General features: G+C 40.5%; 2 protein-coding genes and 1 non-coding gene across 4 annotated transcripts; all 3 read left to right on the forward strand.

The window, feature by feature from the left end:
- The first annotated feature begins 4,820 nt into the window (after positions 1 to 4,820).
- On the forward strand, positions 4,821 to 10,419 carry LOC103428186 (DNA repair endonuclease UVH1). Of its 2 annotated transcripts, XM_070823416.1 has the most exons (10): positions 4,821 to 5,775; positions 5,922 to 6,142; positions 6,224 to 6,309; positions 6,545 to 6,706; positions 7,270 to 7,822; positions 7,865 to 8,313; positions 8,865 to 8,975; positions 9,056 to 9,316; positions 9,402 to 9,625; positions 10,010 to 10,419. In XM_070823416.1, the coding sequence occupies exons 1-10, from the start codon at positions 4,919 to 4,921 to the stop codon at positions 10,218 to 10,220; spliced, it is 3,135 nt and encodes a 1,044-aa protein (XP_070679517.1). In that variant the 5' UTR covers positions 4,821 to 4,918; the 3' UTR covers positions 10,221 to 10,419. The 2 variants fall into 2 exon arrangements, with proteins under 2 accessions (XP_070679517.1, XP_008364502.3); XM_008366280.4 differs by having other exon boundaries at positions 7,270 to 8,313.
- A 3,704-nt stretch (positions 10,420 to 14,123) lies between these two features.
- TRNAW-CCA (transfer RNA tryptophan (anticodon CCA)) lies at positions 14,124 to 14,195 on the forward strand. The gene has a single exon. It is a non-coding gene; the product is annotated as a tRNA-Trp (tRNA).
- A 406-nt stretch (positions 14,196 to 14,601) lies between these two features.
- LOC103437041 (protein FIP2-like) lies at positions 14,602 to 15,663 on the forward strand. The gene has a single exon (XM_008375504.3). It carries the CDS (start codon positions 14,602 to 14,604, stop codon positions 15,661 to 15,663), a length of 1,062 nt encoding a protein of 353 aa, XP_008373726.3.
- The last annotated feature ends 2,977 nt before the right edge of the window (positions 15,664 to 18,640 follow it).

Below are 18,640 nucleotides of genomic sequence, written 5' to 3' on the forward strand. Positions count from 1 at the left end.
TGTTGAGTGGCAGGTTTTTGCTTATGTTGCTGTTTATGTTTTCCTGCCTTTTCTCTTATTTTGTCAAAGTTTGTGTGTCTTGCTGGTTTCACTTCACTTGAACAAAATGTAGTGTTTCCTTGTTAAACAAACTTGGGGCTCGTTTGGAAGTACTTTTAAAATGACTGAAAGCGCTTTCAGAGAATGTTTTTATGTTCCAAAAGTACTTAAAGTGCTTCATGCAAGAAGTACTAGTTGTAGGAAACACTTCAAGTGCTTATACAAGATTCACTTGCATTTTTCCAAAAGATTTGTTCCAAAAACATTTTTACAAAAAGTATTTTCAGTCATTTTAAAAATAGTTCCAAGCGATGTCTTAAACGACTTACATAAAGCTTTAATGAAAATTAAAACAAGTAAATCTAATTGCATAGTCAAGAATTCAATCAAGAAAGATCAACGGTTCAATTCTATTTTAAAATCAAATGCTTGAAGCGACCTGCCAACTATCATAGATGGATAGTTTTGATGCCAATTTAGTTCTAAAACTCTTTAGCTATGTTTGGGGTTAGGGATTTTTACTCTTAATAGATTTTCAAGTCTCAAGGGATTGATGTCAAACTAGTAAGGAATGAATAAAGGATTACAAAATTCCCCATATGAGCATTACTAATGCATATAAGAGGGATTAGCAAATTCTTCTCATGTCTTTTTGTAATGCTAGTATGGAGAATCTTCTAATATCGACTATTAACTTTTTGTGGTCCATTTCTTCTAACTTGACCTTAATCTCTTAATAACTTGAAAATCTTGAATCCAAACATAGCGTATTGTACAATATATGCGAGCGCCATTGCCATAATGGTATATGTTGATGCACAAAATCGGAGGTCTTGGAACAACGTAAATCCGACCGTGAATCTGCAAGTAATGTAAATAACACAAGATGTATCGTGGTTCACCCCAAGATTTAGGCTACGTCCACACTGATTGTATTATATTTCTCTGAAAAGTAAGGGAGAGAGCCTCTGTAATATGAGAGGGGATGTGAGAGGGTTTCAGGCCTAAGAGTTGGCCTCCCCTAATTGTGAGGGTGAGGGGTCCTTTTATAGAATAAGGACTCCTCACTTATTACATATTTGCCCCTTCTTTTATCATATAATTACATTTAAGTCCTCCGAGTATTTGTACGAGATCTAAATACGAGGCCCTAAATATGGTATAAATAGTAGTCCCCCAAGTCTTCAGTCAAGAGAGTCTTTTGGCTAGAGACTTGAAATTCAGTCCATGTGGGGGCCGAAGTAACTAGATGTTGTCTTGAACTGATGTTCGATATGAGGCGGTGCTCAATCTGAAATCATGCTCAACTAGAAGTAGCACATGATGCGAGGCTGCTCGGCTCGTGGCTTATGTTGCCTTGGTTGGCTCGACTTCTGGCGTTTGAAGGTGAGGGAGTCCCTTTTATAGAATAAGGGTTCGTTCCTCAATACATGAATGATGGGCTAGAGTTGATGCTCGCGGCGAGGCGGTTGCTCAGTAGACGGCGATGCTCTCTAATGATGGTGAGGGAGTCCCTTTTATAGAATAAGGGCTCACTCCTTAATACATAAATACGGGCTAGAGTTAATGCTCTTTAATGGTGGTGAGGGAGTCCTTTTTATAGAATAAGGGCTCGTTCCTCAATACATGAATGATGGGCTAGAGTCCCTCAAGTATTTTTCATGAGGCCCAGTTGAGGTCCAATATATGGTACATAATGTAGTCCCTCAAGTCTTCGGTCAATAGAGTTTGTTGGCTGGAGACTTCAAATTGAATCCGTGTATGGGCCGAAGTGGCGGTTGTTCGGAGGCGGTATTTATATACCCTGCACTGAAGCTTTGTAGGTAAAGCTTTGAAGCTAGAGCTCTATAAATGAAGCTTTCGAAGCTGAAGCTTTTGTAAATGAAACTTTTGAAGCTAGATCTCTGTAAATGAAGCTTTTGAAGCTGATTGACATGAGTGATGCACATGAATGTTTATGTTGATTAACATGAGTGATGCTAATGGATGTTGTCATGAGTGATGCTCATGAATGTTGACATGAATGATGGTCATGAATGTTTATGTATGATTGTTATCAGTGATGCTCATGAATGTTTATGTATGAATGACATGAGTAATGCTCATGTATAATTTGAAGTACTGGGCGTACTTTTGATCACCTGGTTGGTGGCATGAAGGAAAGTACGGGTTGTACATTTCATCACCTGGTTGGTGGTATGAATGGCTAGTTGCCAAATGATTTTAGAGTACGGGTTGTACATTTCATCACCAATGGCTAGTTGCCAAATGATTTTAGAGTACAGGTTGTACATTTCATCACCTGGTTGGTGGTAATAGCGGCAGGTTACTGAATAATTTTGGAGTAGTGGGCGTACTTTTGATTACCTGGTTGGTGCTAATAGTGGCAGGTTGCCGAATAATTTTGGAATATTAGGCGTATTTTTGGTCACCTGGTTGGTGATAATAGAGGGCTTGGCTCTTTTAGGCATATGGGCCTTCGCCCTCCACATGACATTGCAGCCCATTATTTTGGGCTTTGCCCTTTTTTTTTTTTTTTTTACGCTCTGATGGGGTTTATACAGATGTCTTCGAAAGATAAAAAAAATAATTTACACCATTCAGAAACAAGAAAAGTAAATCACATCATTCTGATGGGATGTTTATTCCTTCGTAATAATAGGAACCTTATAATTTTGCCCATTTTCTTCTTTTCTCTTTTCCTTTTTCTTTTCACTTTTGCTTTGCACCTCTGTCTTTGCTTTTCTCGTGGAATTCGCAGGAGATGGTGATGAGTATTCTCACTGCTTGCGCTGGCACCGTGTGAGGTGGTGCTTGACAGACCCTACAGGTTTTTTTTTGTGGGATATGCAAATGCCATCCCTTCAAGTGAGCCATCGATTCAAAAAGCCAGAAAAGTTAAAGCCATCACTAAGAACACCACAATAACCCAGATTTCTCAATCTCCACAGTCCCAAAAGCATTGCTTCTGTCGGTGCTTCCAATCTGCATTCCTGCTGAACTTGTAAAATGGTTCTCAGACCACATTATACTGAAGTTGTCGTCGAAAGAACGTGTCGGGGCAGTTTGATTGTGAAGATGGACGGCTCGTCGGGAGTCTTCCCCGGCTAGATCACGACGACGTCGTCGTAGGGAATGTCGATGGTTGACTCCGTGTTTTCATAGATCTACCCCTGGGAATTATTGGTCTTTAGGAAATGGCCTAGGAAAGGTTATCTGTGAGGGCAGCGATCTTGGTAGCACTGGAAATCTCTATTGCCGTCCCTTTGGGAAAGACGTGAGGAAGCCGTGAGACGAACGTCGTAGAGGTCTAATGGACTAGCCGACCCAACTACAAATTCAAACGCAAAAGCTTCAGCAGCTCGCTTGCCACAGCTTCGATGCTTGTGTCAGCGCCCTTTTTGGAGAAAAAATGATGGCAGAGGCAGAAAGCTTGGAAGCGGCAAGGCTATGCACGACGACGATCCGACGGAGAAACCGGCAGTCCGGTTCGGATCCGTCTATTTGCTCAGCTTGGGAACTCGTTTCGTTTCCGGGTTCATCCAGTTCGTGTTTCCGAGATCCGAAGCTTGGGGCTTGGGATTCTGCTTCTGTGGCGGCTGAGCCGACGCCGTTTTCGGGATTTCTTCGCCATGCTTGACTCCTTTGACCTGACCCAAGATGTAAACCTCACTTAAACTAGATGCCATAATCTCGCTGGGATAACGCTCGTGAGAGTGGGAACTGTCGAGGTAAACCTCATCTTCAGGATCTCTGCTCCGCTTCCCAGATAGAGGTGGTGAAGAAGACGATGAAATTGATGCAGCGGATGCATTTGCAGATGATGAAGATTATATCTCTGGGTTCTTGATCGATCTTCGATTTTTCATGCGGACAGACGAGAGTTGTGTATTCTGCCTTGGATTTTTGCATATTTGGAGAGAGAAAGAGAGTATTGTGTTTCAGATATGGATTTTTTATGTTTCTGGGTTTTTCTAGGAAGTGATTGGAAAAACTGTGGTATCTCTGAAATGAGATTTGGGTGTTTTCTGTTTTTGGGTTTTTGTGATTTTGCAGATTCACGGCGGAGGTGAAAAATTGAGAAAGAACCGACATAACTTTTCGTGTCGATTCCCACAAACGGCGCCAAATGTTGATGCACAAAATCGGAAGTCTTGGAACAACGTAAATCCGACCGTGAATCTGCAAGTAATGTAAATAACACAAGATGTATCGTGGTTCACCCCAAGGTTTGGGCTACGTCCACACTGATTGTATTGTATTTCTCTGAGAAGTGAGGGAGAGAGCCTCTGTAATATGAAAGGGGATGTGAGAGGGTTTCAGGCCTAAGAGTTGGCCTCCCCTAATTGTGAGGGTGAGGGGTCCTTTTATAGAATAAGGACTCCTCACTTATTATATATTTGCCCATTCCTTTATCATATAATTACATTTAGATCCCCTGAGTATTTGTACTATATCTAAATACGAGGTCCTAAATATGGTATAAACAGTATACATGTGGAATAGCCGAATATGTCTGAATTAACTATAACGAAATGAACGAAATGGTCATAAAGTATATTTCATCACATATAAACCCATAATTCAAATCTCTTTATTCATCGATCATCTTATATAGCTTATCACATGACTTGTCACGTAACGAGAGAAATACACTGGTGATTTCTTATGAATTATCTATCTCCTTAATGGTAATTTGGTAACTAACATTAACCACCCAAACGGTCAAAACCCCCTCCAAACGGTTGCATACGAACTCCCCCGTGAGTCCGTGACCCTGAAAAACCCTCTCAAAACTTGGTTTTGGTCTCCCTCCACTCTCCCGACTCCTCTCTCTCTCTCTCTCTCTCTCTCTCTCTCTCTCTCTCTCTCTCCCGAAATGGTCCAATTCCACGAGCACATCATAACCGAACTCCTCGACGATCCTCAAAACGGCAGCGGCCTCGTCGTTCTCTCCTCCGGTCTCTCCCTCCCCAGACTCATCGCCGCCCTCCTCCTCCTCCACACTCCTTCTCAGGGCACCCTCCTCATCCTCTCCCCCCACCAACCTTTCTTCAAATCCCAACTCCTCCACCACTTCCACCCCAACCCCGTCCCCGAAATCTCCGCCGACCTCCCCTCCCACCACCGCCACTCCCTATACACCTCCTCCAATGTCTTCTTCATCACTCCCCGCATCCTCATCGTCGACCTCCTCACCAGCAAATTACCCACCTCCCAAATCGCTGGAATCATCATCCCCACCGTTCATTCCCTCACCGAAACCTCCACGGAAGCATTTATCGTCCGGATTTTCCGCTCCCTCAACAAAACGGCGTTTGTTCGCGCGTTTTCTGACAAACCCCATTCCATGGTTTCTGGGTTTGCCAAGGCGGAGAGGATTATGAAGTGCTTGTACCTCCGGAAGATGCACCTCTGGCCGAGGTTCCATGTGGATGTGTCGCAGGAGCTGGAAAGGCAGCCGCCGGAGGTGGTGGATATACGGGTGCCAATGACCAAACACATGGTGGGAATTCAGAAGGCGATAATTGAGGTGATGGATGCTTGCTTGAAGGAGATGAGGAAGACCAATAAGGTTGATGTGGAGGATTTGACGGTGGAGAACGGGTTGTTTAAGTCGTTTGATGAGATTGTGAGGAGGCAATTGGACCCCATTTGGCATACCTTGGGGAAGAAGACTAAGCAGCTCGTCTCCGATTTAAAGACTCTTAGAAAGCTCTTGGATTATCTTGTCAGGTACTTGCATTGGGTTTGTGTTTTTGATTGATAAGGCCGATATGATTCAACTAGTATTTGAGATTTTGTTTTAGCTTTAGTTTTCGGAGAAATACATTTTGGGTCAGTAGTGGAAATCGATTAATGAAATGTTCTTGTTTCGGTAGATATGATGCGGTAACTTATTTGAAATACTTGGATACGCTACGCGTGTCAGAGAATTTTCGATCAGTCTGGATATTTGCAGAGTCGAGCTATAAGATATTTGAGTATTCAAAGAAAAGGGTGTATCGGTTTGTGACATCGGATGGTGTGAAATTAAGTGATAAGAGTAAGAGTTCGAAAGGCAAGAAAAGAAAACTGAAAGGGGATGATGATAATGAGCAAGGTGAGGAATTATTACTCTGTGTGGTGTTATTCAGTTTTTATATAGTGTTTTTTGAATTTTTCTTATTTGCATATGTAACAGTTGGAGGCACGTCGTCGACCAGTACAAGTAGTAGGATAGTTTTAGATGAAGTTTTAGAGGAGGCACCAAAGTGGAAGGTTTTACGTGTGAGTGAGTGAGTTCCCATTTCTATGTTGTCATATTGTTATTCGTCTTTCATGAATGCATAGCCTGGCTGATCAATGTACCATAACACCTAATAGTTGTGATTGAACCCTAATTTTCTTTCTTATGTCAGTTGTCTCATTTAATTCTATTGTTTCAGTTAGAATGGCCATAGGGATGGTAGTGAAGTTGATAAAATAATTTTATCAACATTTCAATGTGTCAATTTAATTCCAGGAGGTTCTTGAAGAGATAGAAGAGGAAAGGCAACAGGCTTCGTCAAGAGAGGAACTTTTGGTTGAAGGTGATGACGATTATAGTGGTATTGTTCTAGTGGCATGCAAAGATGAACGTTCATGCATGCAGCTTGAAGATTTCATCACCAACGGACCACAGAAGGTTTCCCGTAATTTTTTAATTTTTTATGTTCATTTTGAAGTGTTAGGTTAACTTTGTTTCTTTGGACTTGTACTGTATATAAACTGTCCAATAAATGAAATCTGGAGACTTGCAATTGTGGTGATCTCAGACACTTTTGCTGATTAAGTGGGATTTTTGCTTGTTCGACATGCTTGCTTGGTCTTCTTGATAAATAGGTGCTAGTATTTTGAGAATCAACACAAAGGATATGCAATCATGGTCTTGATTTGATTGTTTAGAGGTTTAACTTTAACGTAAATCTTCAAATACACAAGCTCATGTTAATTTCGATGAAATTATAACTTGTATGTTAAGACATTTCGTTCTTAAGGAAAGTGCATTTGTGAATAGGTTTCTGGGCATTGTTGTGCAAGGATATCGTTAATTATATAGTTCCACACATTTTCTGTAACTCTTTAAGCGGTCTAAGGTTGTATTTCTGTTTTCTATTATTTAAATATCAATTGGCTTTTCAGAATCAATTATGCATAAGCTTATATAAAAAGCTTATCAACCAATTGATGGTGTATTTTCTTGTGAAGGTCATGCGGGAGGAATGGGAAAACTACTTGCTAGGAAAGGGAGAGCTCCGTGACTTGCGTACACGGTATAAAAAGAAATCAAAGAATCCCAAAGGTTTTGGGGTTCTAGATGGAGTTGTTCACGTAGCACCCCCACAGAATGCAGAAGCTAGCAGCGTAAACAAGCAGGAACACGATGCCCTTTTGGCTGCAGCTGCTGAAATTAGAAAGCGAGCTAAAAAAGATGATGCTGTTGGAGATGATCATCAGCTTCTTGTTAGTGGTAGAGGACATGGAAAGGGAAGGGGAAAGGGAAAAGTAGTTCCTTCAAAATCCCCACAGAACGCAGAAGCTGGCCGCATAAACAACCAGGAACATGATGTGCTTTTGGCTTCATCGTCAGAAATTCAAAGGAAAGCCGAAAAAGATGATGATGTTGGAGCTGATCCTCCTCTTCTTGTTAGTGGCAAAGGACGTGGAAAGGGTAGGGGAAAAGTGAGGACCAAAAACAGCCTTGCCAAGGTTAAATGTTTGGGGACTAAAGCCAGTACTAATGATAAAAAAGAAGTCATACCTGATGATAAAGCCAGTACTAATGATAAAAAAGAAGTCATACCTGATGATCTTGTTATACCGGATTCGGAGGATGAAGGACAAGAATATGAACTAAATCAGGTGGTGACTGCTGATTCTACTGAACCTACATGCCAGATTGACCCTGTAGATGAAGGGGTGTTGAGGAAGCATACTGGAGTAGCGGATTCAACTGGAACAATAAATGCTAAGCCACTACCTCCAGTTCACTTTTATGCTCTAGAAAGTGGTCAGCCTATACTGGACATTTTGAGACCCTCTATTATCATTGTTTACCACCCAGATATGACTTTTGTCAGAGAAATTGAAGTTCATAAAGCTGAGAACCCCTCAAAGAAGTTGAAAGTTTATTTTATTTTCTATGAAGATTCTTCTGAGGTGCAAAAGTTTGAGGCGAGTATAAGAAGGGAAAATGGAGCGTTTGAATCTTTGATTAGGCAGAAGTCACTAATGATGATACCAGTTGATCAGGTTTGATTTTTTTTTTCCTATGGAGAATCTTCTTTGGGACTGTTTGTTGCAAATGTACTGGTATTTATGTCAATGTTTACATTCCGTTTCTGGTATTAATATTGCGGTATTATAATTAAGACTCACAACTGGAAATGTGAATAGATTCAGTAAACCAAACAGAGCTTATGAAAATTGTTTAGGATTTCTATATACTTATTTCTTAGTGCTCGACCTTTAGCGTTCTGCATGGACCGTATGAACTACTGCTCTATTACGATTTCTTTAAGCTACTCCCGAGTATACAAGGAAGAGTAGTTTCTTCTTTTTAATACGTAGCTGCATGTATGTTTTATGTATTTGTTCTTTTGGCTATAATCATTTAAGCATACACTACTGGGTTGAATATGTGGTACTTAAAGGCTGATTTCCCGGTGGGCACTTGTCTGTCGGTATAACATTTTTTAACAATGTGTCTTGAATCATTTAATGAATTTTGAATATTACAGTCGATATCTGTGCGATACTTATGTTTCTATATCTGTGCGGGTCTCTCCTCAATTTGACATCAGGATGGGAACTGCTTGGGATTGAATTCTTCCCAAGAACCACAAGCTTTGTCATCCCAAAATTCTTTAACCAGAAAAGCGGGGGGAAGAAAGGTTGCTGAGAAGGAAATGCAGGTGCATTCTTGATCATGTGTTATGTTTTGTATCTCCTTTACTAGAAGGCCAGTGTTTGTTAAGACTTCTCAATCTTTCAGGTCATAGTGGATATGAGGGAGTTCATGAGCAGCCTTCCAAATGTTCTTCACCAGAAAGGCATGCGCATAATACCCGTAACTTTGGAAGTTGGGGATTATATCCTTTCTCCACTGATATGTGTGGAGAGAAAGAGTATCCAAGATCTCTTTATGAGTTTCACATCAGGTCGTCTTTATCACCAAGTGGAAACAATGGTTCGATACTATAGAATACCTGTTCTCCTGATTGAATTTTCACAGGATAAAAGTTTCTCCTTTCAGGTAAATCTGAATCATATCTTTAGAGATTGTTTACTTGGTCGGCCTAATGCTAAGATGGTATATGTTGCTGGATATTTGGTTGCAGTCCGCAAGTGATATTGGTGATGATGTCACACCAAATAGTATTATATCTAAGCTGTCGTTGCTTGTTCTACACTTCCCCCGGTTGCGAATCATTTGGTCCCGCAGTCTGCATGCTACTGCTGACATATTTGCTACTCTTAAGGCAAATCAGGATGAACCTGACGAGAGCAAAGCAACTAGAGTTGGTGTACCCTCTGAAGATGGAATTGTGGAGGATGATGTGAGGTGAGATGCAACTCGTTTTTGCATGTTGTAATTGTAGCTTCTTAAGCTTGTAGTCAAATCTTTCATACTCCTAGAATAGGCATAGGGAGAACTAACTCTTTTTTAGCATAGCACGTGGTCTACACAGGGCCCTCCTTATGCATTTTTTCATTCAATAAAAATAAAATCATCAGTGCATATTTATGGTGATAAAAACATTTAGTCACCAGTGATACGTGTTCCGTGAGAGGGACTTGTATTAGTAGAACCACATCAGTCGTTCCCTGTCAAATACTGAGTCACTGACCTGACCATGGAATGCCTCGTTGTTACTTGAGCTTTGGTTTGCTTGTTCATAACTTCTTACTCATAATGTAAATCTGAGGGGGTGCTGTAAATTTTCAGGGCTGAAAACTACAATACATCTGCGGTGGAGTTTTTGAGACGACTCCCAGGTGTTACAGATTCAAATTACAGGGCCATAATGGATGGGTGTAAGAGCTTGGCAGAACTTGCTCTTATGCCGGTGGAGAAGCTAGCGGAACTAATGGGCGGTCAGAAAGCTGCTCGCACTCTCAGAGACTTTCTTGATGCCAAGTATCCAACCCTGTTATGAAGATTAGCAGTCATCATAATACATATCTAATGTATTCATTGGTGTAACATTGCAGTGATTATTTAGCTTACGATTTTGTCATTTGAATATTGTTGTTGGGTTTAATTTTTTTCATTTGGCAATTCATTGTATAATTTGTTGTAAGCACAGGATATTTATGAGGAAACTTGTTCAACACCGAGGATTTTGATTGCGACTAGCCTTGTCATTAGAAACTAGTACTGTGTTTGCTAGGATGTCACTCCCTTGTGCAAACCCACATTCCCAGTTTCCTACTTCTAATAACATGGAAAGCCTATGTTTAGGTTGTCTTATTTTGTTTTTATGAGGAAACTTGCCACTGGATCTAATATATGGTCCAAGAATTCTACTGTAACATTGTTTTGGCATTTCCTTGAACTACTGATTTGTTTTTGTGCTGTTTGTCTCATGCATAGTAGTTTTTGAAAGGAGGCATTTCCGGTTTCTATCTCCCATACACTTACTTGAAAAAGGAACACCAGGCAAGTTGAACTTCCCTCAGACTCAGTTGATCAGGTAGTTTCTGCTTGTTTGTGTATGGAGAAGGCCTCTACTTGATTTAATATAAGTATCTTATTACTTACGTTAGAGGTCGCACTTGGTGCGATGGCAAGTGCCTTCGTCCATGAGCGGTAGGTCTCGGGTTCGAGACTTGGGAGCAGCCTCTCCATAAATGGGGGTAAGGCTAGCCGACATTCACCTCTCCCAGACCCTGCGTAAAGCGGGAGCCTTGTGCACTGGGTACGACCTTTATCTTATTACTTACGTTACGTCCAACCCTTCACATGATGGCCAAATTCTAAGTTGCTTCACTATGTTTAACTTTGGGTTCTGTCACTAGACAGGCCCCGATAATCCAGCATATGCAACGTCACTTACAGAATCTGATATTTGCTTTACATGACAGGTTGGAAGAGTGGCCGGCCAGTTTGCAAAGCCTAGGTCTGAACCATTTGAGGTTAGAGATGGCGTGAAACTCCCAAGTTATCAGAGAAACAATGTCAACGGTGATGCTTTTGATGAGAAATCTAAAAGACCTGATCCACAAAGGTTACTCAGAGCGTACCTCCAATCTGTTGGCACACTGAATCTCCTTAGAGCATTTGCCACTGGTGGGTGTGCTGCCATGCAGAGAGTCTCAGATTGGAATCTGGACTTTGTAGAGCATAGTGAGCAAGGAAACAGGTATCTGTTATATGATTTTCATGTTGGAACACTTGCAACATATCTTTTGGCTATCTGGCAATTAGCCAGCACTTGTAGGCATCTTGCATCTCCATCTGACCCAGAAAGCTACATACACGTCAAGCACCATATCAGTAGTCTAAAATGTTGTCAGTTACACTCTTCATGTTCTGGAGCGTGCAACAGATTGCCAAGATTTGGTCCTTGTATAATTAAAGCTCTCTTGTGTCCTTGGCTACCATTTTTACGTGACCCAGATTCTCTATTCTCGTGCCCTAGTAGAAATTGTTGGTGTGAAAAAATACTTGAGTAATAAGCATACACATTGACGAGGTTTATTCTGCTGAGTAAATTTTACCTGGCCGAGGATAGGTACATGGAATTTGCAGAGAGAGTAGAGAAAACTATTGGTTTCCTTAGTGCTGCTGGGGCTACCGGAGACAATCCAATGGACCCAAAAGAGCTTGTCAAATTGTGTGAAGTTCTTAACCCTCATAACAAACCTAGTAGACAGACAATAATTAGCAGGATGGGGGCACAGATCCCCCATTATCGGAGCTGTGCGTCATGCAGGGTTTTTCGTCACATGGGTCAGTTGGATAACATATTGGTCGAGGAATGACAGGTTAAAATCTAACAAGGGTAAACATCCAAAATAGTCCTTGAGATTTGCATGATCAATAGAAATGGTCCCTGAGATTGTCCACTATCCATGATTTTGGTCCTTCCGTTAAACACTCTTTGAGCAATTTTCAAAGCTTTATAACTCAATCGTTTCTTAACCAAATTCGACCCATAATATATCAAAATGAAGATAGGAAAGTGTAGAACAAGATTATACATATTTGGAAGCCCGATGGTTGCTGGAGATGGCCGGAAAATAGCCTGAAAGGTGACTGGTCCGTGGGAAAACTGGAAAACTCGCAGGAAAACGTTCATAACTTCTTCAATATTCAACGAAATCGAGTGATTCAAAAACGAAAATCATACTACTTGACGAGATGAAGAGAATGGTATATTTTTCGAAGGCTAACTTGTCGTGGTTTGGTCGGACAACGGCTCGAAAGTGGCTAACCATTTTCAAGTTAGCCACTTTCGAGCAGTTTTCCAGCCAAACCACGGCGAGTTATCAGTCAAGAAAGATGTCATTCTCTTCGTCTCATCGAGAAGTATGATTTTCGTTTTTGAATCACTCGATTTTGTTGAGTATTGAAGAAGTTATGAACGTTTAAAATTTACCCAGTTTTCAGCGAGTTTTCCAGTTTTCCCGCGGACCAGTCACCTTTCAGACTATTTTCCGGTCATCTCCGGCAATCATTGGGCTTCCAAATAGGTATAATCTTGTTCTACACTTTCTTATCTTCATTTTGATATATTATGGGTCGAATTTGGTTAAGAATCGATTGAGTTACGAAGCTTTGAAAATTGCCCAAAAAGTTTTTAACGGAAAGACCAAAATCATGGATGGTGGACAATGTCAGGGACTATTTCTATTGATTTTCAATCTCAGGGACCAATTCTATTGATCATGCAAATCTCAGGGACTATTTTGAATGTTTACCCAATCTAACAATGATATTCAGGTCAATGGCAATTCTGCAGCGTAAGCTTTTATAACTTCATCGATTTGTTGCTTCTTGGAGATAATTTTATGTTCTTACTTGTAAAATCTGAGAAATATTTTCTTCTTTTCTAGTGATCGTAGTGTGTTATGTTATCACGTAAATTGTTATGTCGAGCATGGCAAATAAATGACTAGCTGCAACCATTCTTGGCAAAAATTGACACATGAAGCAGGATGGTGTTTATGACAAAAAGGGCACAATCTGAAATTAAGAATTGACATGAATACTGGAGATGGGATTCCGGTTCCGGTTACCAGTTAACCCTAGCTTGTATTGAAAAAAATGGCTTCTACTTGTACCTTGTGCCCTTCAGTAGCATAGTTCGAAAGATACAACGTCCATTTGTATTCCTTCAGTGAGGGGGTATGCAAACTTTGGAGCTCATTGGGGAGAAGTTGAGTAACTTCATATTCCATTGTAGTTAACGTACCAAAAACTCGTATCAAAATCTCAAACCTATTTGTATTAAAGGAAGCAAATATACACGTGTAGACTAGGCAGTTGATAATAAAATGCGCCCGCCAACTTTCACCTTAGTTTGAATTATTCTAAACGTTGGCTATGATAGTTTAAAATGAGTAATGTTAGAGAGACCAAAATTTTAAATTATAAATCAAATGATGTGGAAGTTGATGATTAGATTATTACGTAATATTGATTTATGTGCTTATTTCTTATTGGTGACACATCATTTAATTTGCAAATTTGGTCTCCATAGCATTATTCATTTACAATTGCATTATTGCAAAAGGAAACAAAATACTACAAGAACATTCACCCAAAACAAGGGAAATTACTATAATAGAGAAATGGAATAGGATCCTATCCGAATCCTTATTGGTGAGGATCCTAAGGATCAGTTTATCCTATTCGTTCATTAGTCATCTTGAGGCTAGAAATTATTTTGATTTTTTTATTTAAAATTGAATATAAATAGTACCTAATGAAATCTGATTGCATGATGAACGGTTGAGATGAATTGATCTCTAAGATTCTTACAAGGAGGGTTGGAAGAGGATTTTCATCCCACGGAACTAGTATATATTAGGATGTGCAAGGAACTATCAGCATCGGATCCGTGGCGCAATGGTAGCGCGTCTGACTCCAGATCAGAAGGTTGCGTGTTCGATTCACGTCGGGTTCAATCCCTATTTTTTGTCTTTTTAACCTCCTAATTTCAAATCTTACTGCTTTTTCAGGCCCAGCTCAAGGCCCAAACTAATTCAAGTGAGAGAGAGGAGTGAGCAGAAAGAGGTGGTTTAAAGTCAGAGAGAGAGAGAGAGAGAGAGAGAGAGGCACCACCGCCTATGCACTAGACAGTAGTGGGCTGGCTGGCTCACCCAGTAGGCGGAGTAGCCCCTCGACAGAGACTGCATCCTGCTTCCACCTGCGCACATTAGCATTACCCAATCACACCCACCCTCTCTCCCCCCAAATTAATACTACAATGACCTCCACAACCACCACCTCCTCCATCATTCCTCTCCTAACCTACACCCCTCCCTCTTCCTCCTCCTTATCCTACACCCGAACCCACACTCATACCCACCATGGCCTCACCCACCGAACCCAAACCCCGCAAGTTCCCACCACCCTGCTGGACCCACGACGAGTCCCACGCCCTCATCTCCCTCTACAAGGACCGATGGTTAGCTCTCGGCCGATCCAACCTCAAATCTGCCGACTGGGACTCCGTTGCGTCCTCCGTCAACGACCAATGCCCCCTCGTCTCTCCCCCCAAGACCGCCATACAGTGCCGTCACAAGATGGAGAAGCTCCGGAGGCGCTTTCGGACTGAGAAAGAGCGCGCTTCCACTCATCCAGGTCCGGCACCCTTTTTTTCCTCCTTTGATCTGTTTCAGCCTATGATCGACTTGGAATGCGACTCTCCTTTGGTTTTCGGGTCCAACCCAGATCCGGAAAACCGCATCGCTGTTGAATATGGAGGTGGGTTTCGGGCCAGAAATGATGAAAGTTTCAGGTATTTAGCTGATTCTGATCCAAATTTGAGTGACCCATATGGGACAACCTCAAAAGGTTCCGGATTCGGAGGTGGGTTTCGGGTCAAAAATCTTGTTCGAGGTCCGAATTCAGGACTTTCAGCTGGTTTTGATCGATATGGTAGTCGAGGAAGTGATGGTGGTAGTGGGTTTCCTGTAAAATCATTGGGGGATAGGAATTTCTGGCCTTCAGATTTTAGGAGCAAGAGTTACGGTAAAAGTAACGACAAGTTTAATCCCAAGCTTATCTCGAAGCGTAGTGGCAGCAATGGAGTTGGTTCAGGGAGCAGATTTAATCAGAAATTCAAAGGGAGTTTGCATTCTAATGGCGTCGGTATGGAAGATTTAGGTGGGAGTTCATCTGGGAAAGGGACGGATGATCCGATTGAAGCGATGGCGTCTTCGATAGAGTTTTTGGGAGAAGTGTTTGTGAAGATGGAGAAGAGGAAGATGGAGATGGCCGGGGAGATGGCGAAGATGAGAATGAAGATGGAGATGAAGCAAAATCAGCTGGTAATGGAATCGCAGAAGCAGATGGTGGATGCTTGTGTGAATGCGTTGTGGGAAACCAAGAAGAAGAAGAAGAAGGTCGTCTCGCTTGACGATTCGTAGATGGAGTGATCTGAGCAGCAGAGCGGAGGCTCGTTTATGTAAAGTTTGCTTTCAAGATTAATGAATGATTTAGGATTTATGTTTTGTACTGTGTAGGAAAATGAGAGTAAGAACTATAAAAATATATATGGTAGGATGTGTGCCTTGAAGAAGAAAGAGATTGCTCTGGTCTTAACAAGAACTCAGATATGTAGGGTGATGAGAAACTATGGTAGATTTCTTTTGAAACTTGTACATTGATTCACTGATTCACGGTTCTGAACATGTAAGTTGGTAGATTTGTGGGATTTTGTGACCTATCAGCCAAATCGAGCGTTATAGAAGTCGGTTTTGGCTACGAAGATTGTGATGTAAAACTCTTGGGGTATCTCTTGCAGAAGGCCTTCATTTAATCCTCCATCAGTGAAATGGTTTTTGTGTTTCGATCAGATACTGATAGATAGGTGAAGTACACCTGAGACAGAGATGTGTTGAGACAGAGGGATGTGTTTTCTGATGCTAACTAATATTAAAGAAATTTCATTTGTTTCTCTTGTATTATATCGTTGCTTGCAAGCTAATCAATCAGCCCTAAAACACTCATTTCCATTTGGTTTGTTTCTGCAATGTTTTCCATTCGTTTCACACACACACACACAATATATATATATGGGACGGATTCGTGACAACATTTTTTTTACTCAACTTTTGACACAAGTTTTTGTGGGGTACACTTCGTAATGTATTTCAACAATCCAAAATGTCAATCTTTTAGGCCTTCCCTCAAACCATGTTTATAAAAAACCATCCAAATCTGAAATCATATGACCGTCAGATTTAATGTTTAAGATTTCATTGTACACCCATGCTTGTCTATTTTTTTTACTACAAATGAATGTTTTAATGGTTTTGAATTTGTCTATCTTTTGCAGAAGATATATAGATAGTTCGGTTTGTCAAAATACATTGTATTTCACAAAAACTTGTGTAAAAAAGAATAGTGCCATAGATCCGCTTCCGCATATAACTGTAACTCCACCAAGTTTTTAATTGTGTTGCATGTAAAATGTAAATTATTTAGGTTCGATTTAGGTTCGATTTAGGTTCTATAAAACTAAAGGCAACCACCGGATCGATTTAGGTTCGATTTAGGTCCTTTAGGATCGTTCGGTGCACGGTCCTTTTACAACCGAACTCAAAAGTGCATTTACAAATCAAATCAAGCTTAACCTACATCATGTAGGGTTTATGGTAATAATATGAAGGTGCCCAATTTGAAACTCAACTTACTTGGCCCGACGCAATTTGAAACCCGAAATTTCGAATGGTTGGACATTTCCCATGTCTTAACTTTCACTTGATAACCAAATAGAGAAGAAGGATAGAGAAAGGCTGGGAAAGATGTACCATACAACGGTTTACAAAATGGAATGAAAAGCTAAAGCCCCGAAGACAAGTTTAAGTTGTTTTCACTCTCAAATTGTTGTTTCATACATTCTTGTAAGGCTTATTACATTAACATTTCCGACATACGGCACTCCACCATTTCGAGTCGGAAGGACTCACATAAGCATTTCAGCCTCTATGATATATTGTTGAATAACCCAACATACTTAATACACTACACATTTGCTTTTTAATTAAAAATAGTCTTAATACACTCGATAAGCTCATCAAAATGGAAAAGAAAAATAAAGCACGCGGATAATCTCATCAAGATTTGGATCAAACTAATCCATTGAGAGCAACTCCACGGTGGGTTGTTGCTTGGGGGATAGGCCAGCAAACAGGGCCCTAGAGCCCGGCCTATCGACTCCAGCATGTGAGAGCCCGAGGGACAGTGCAGGCCTGAGCACCAGGCCTGTGAGGAATTGTCAGCCTGCGAGCCTGAACTGGGTCTGACGCAGAGTTGATGTCATCCAGGCGTCGGCCCATTTTTTTTCTGTTAGGCGCGTGCATCTCACCAGTGTGCGAGGGGCATGTCACCCGACATGTTTTCAGTGACTGGGGCTCGCGTTGCAGTTTCGCAAAGTTACCGTTGGGAAGCCACGTGGCTTCCCACGGTCCATTGGATCTCAACGGCTAGATAATGTTGACAGTCCGATTTGCAACGGTAAAAAAAAAATCTTATTTAATATCAACCATTGGATCTGAGATCAACGATTGATAATTATTATCCTTTATAAAAAAAAATTAGTTTTAAAATTAAGAAAAGTTACCGTTGTGCCACATGGCACAATCTGGAGTGTTGGAATTCAATTTTTTTTAAAAATCCAACGGCAGAGATTAATTAGTTGAATAAAAATTTAAAAAAAATTGTAAAAAATCCGAAAAAAAATTTGAAAAATTTTAAAAAAAATTGTTTTTACTTTTCTATAAATACCTTCTCATTATCATCTACCTTACACCACAATTTCATATTTTCTCAACTACTTTCAACACATTCCTATCTTTCTCTCAAAGTTTCAATCCAATTTTTTTTCAACAAAATGACTACTGATGCAGGTACGAATTGGTCGCTTTTTGAAGATGTTGCGTTGTGTACTAGCTGGGTTGAAGTTAGTCATAATTCGGTTACGGGTAATGAGATGCAGTTGTGAGAAATGTGGAGTCTTATTCATACCAATTTTCTTGAGAAAATGGGTGGGAAAAGAACCAAAGAATCGATGTCCAGTCGTTGGAAATTACTTAGCCAATCGTTTAGTACGTGGAGAGACGCCTTGACACAAGCTAGTGGTAATATTCGAAGTGGGGAAAATTTAGCAGATCAGGTAACAATTTATTAATTTGTTAGCTACTTTGATTACAATTATTTGTTTGTATTATTTATTTGTTACCTAATTTGATTATAATTATTTGTTTGTATTATTTATTTGTTATCTAATTTGATTATAATTATTTGTTTGTATTATTTATTTGTTACCTACTTTCATTATAATTATTTCTTCTCCCGTATTGTGTAGGAACTTCAAGCACAAGCTTGGTATAGTGCCAAAAC

This window comes from Malus domestica, chromosome 06 (assembly GCF_042453785.1).
Source record: "Malus domestica chromosome 06, GDT2T_hap1".
Classification (NCBI taxonomy): domain Eukaryota; kingdom Viridiplantae; phylum Streptophyta; class Magnoliopsida; order Rosales; family Rosaceae; genus Malus; species Malus domestica.

What these genes read in the sequence shown, in the direction of transcription:
- LOC103428186 (XM_008366280.4), top strand. Translation starts at nt 4,919, where the DNA reads ATGGTCCAATTCCACGAGCACATCATAACCGAACTCCTCGACGATCCT. An exon ending in TTGCTGAGAAGGAAATGCAG is followed by an intron (nt 8,976 to 9,055) that starts GTGCATTCTTGA and finishes TCAATCTTTCAG; the next exon opens with GTCATAGTGGATATGAGGGA. An exon ending in ATTGTGGAGGATGATGTGAG is followed by an intron (nt 9,626 to 10,009) that starts GTGAGATGCAAC and finishes GTAAATTTTCAG; the next exon opens with GGCTGAAAACTACAATACAT.
- LOC103437041 (XM_008375504.3), top strand. Translation starts at nt 14,602, where the DNA reads ATGGCCTCACCCACCGAACCCAAACCCCGCAAGTTCCCACCACCCTGC.